Source organism: Penaeus monodon, chromosome 33 (genome assembly GCF_015228065.2).
Source record: "Penaeus monodon isolate SGIC_2016 chromosome 33, NSTDA_Pmon_1, whole genome shotgun sequence".
NCBI lineage: Eukaryota > Metazoa > Arthropoda > Malacostraca > Decapoda > Penaeidae > Penaeus > Penaeus monodon.
This window is the reverse complement of record NC_051418.1, coordinates 21,560,778-21,561,288: the sequence shown is the minus strand read 5'-3', so window position 1 is coordinate 21,561,288 and position 511 is coordinate 21,560,778. Positions and strand designations below refer to the sequence as shown.

Below are 511 nucleotides of genomic sequence, written 5' to 3'. Positions count from 1 at the left end.
CGTGGGGTGTATTTAGATTTAGTCTTTTATAAGTTATGGATGGAGTAGACAGCGTGTAATGAACGATAGACAAAATCCAGTTTTTACTGAATGAAATTTTTTTTCTCGTTTTTCGGGACGCAATTTTCAACAAAGCACAAGCACAGGTTACGGCTATAGTCACTTCCCTTCTCATCGTTATCTCAAAAGCCCTTTTCATTTCCAGAGGAGTACAAACAACGTCATCACCGTGGACGGGCTGCAGCCTTTCACACGATACGTTTTCCGAGCTTCCGTTGAAACGGTCTACAACAACAGACTGGGAATCATATCTATTGCCAGTCCTTCTGCCATATTCAAGACTAAAGCAAAAGGTATTTTAGTGTGATTTGTGATACCCGATTCGCTTCCCAGAAGAGTTGCGGATTTGGTGACAGGAACACCTTCGATTATTCTGGAAGCTGGCTTGGCATCATCTGATAAAATAAGATTAAGAATTTCAGTCTGTGATATATTTTCGTTTGATTGTTTA

The 511-nt window shown here is 40.1% G+C and overlaps 1 protein-coding gene across 1 annotated transcript in view; it reads left to right on the top strand.

Moving 5' to 3' along the window:
* The window catches only part of LOC119594304 (proto-oncogene tyrosine-protein kinase ROS-like), a gene marked incomplete in the record, with an annotated part of 29,713 nt that overhangs the window by 21,584 nt on the left and 7,618 nt on the right, over nucleotides 1-511 (top strand). Inside the window, 1 exon segment of the mRNA XM_037943363.1 lies at nucleotides 206-353. Coding sequence (XP_037799291.1) covers nucleotides 206-353 — 148 coding nt within the window.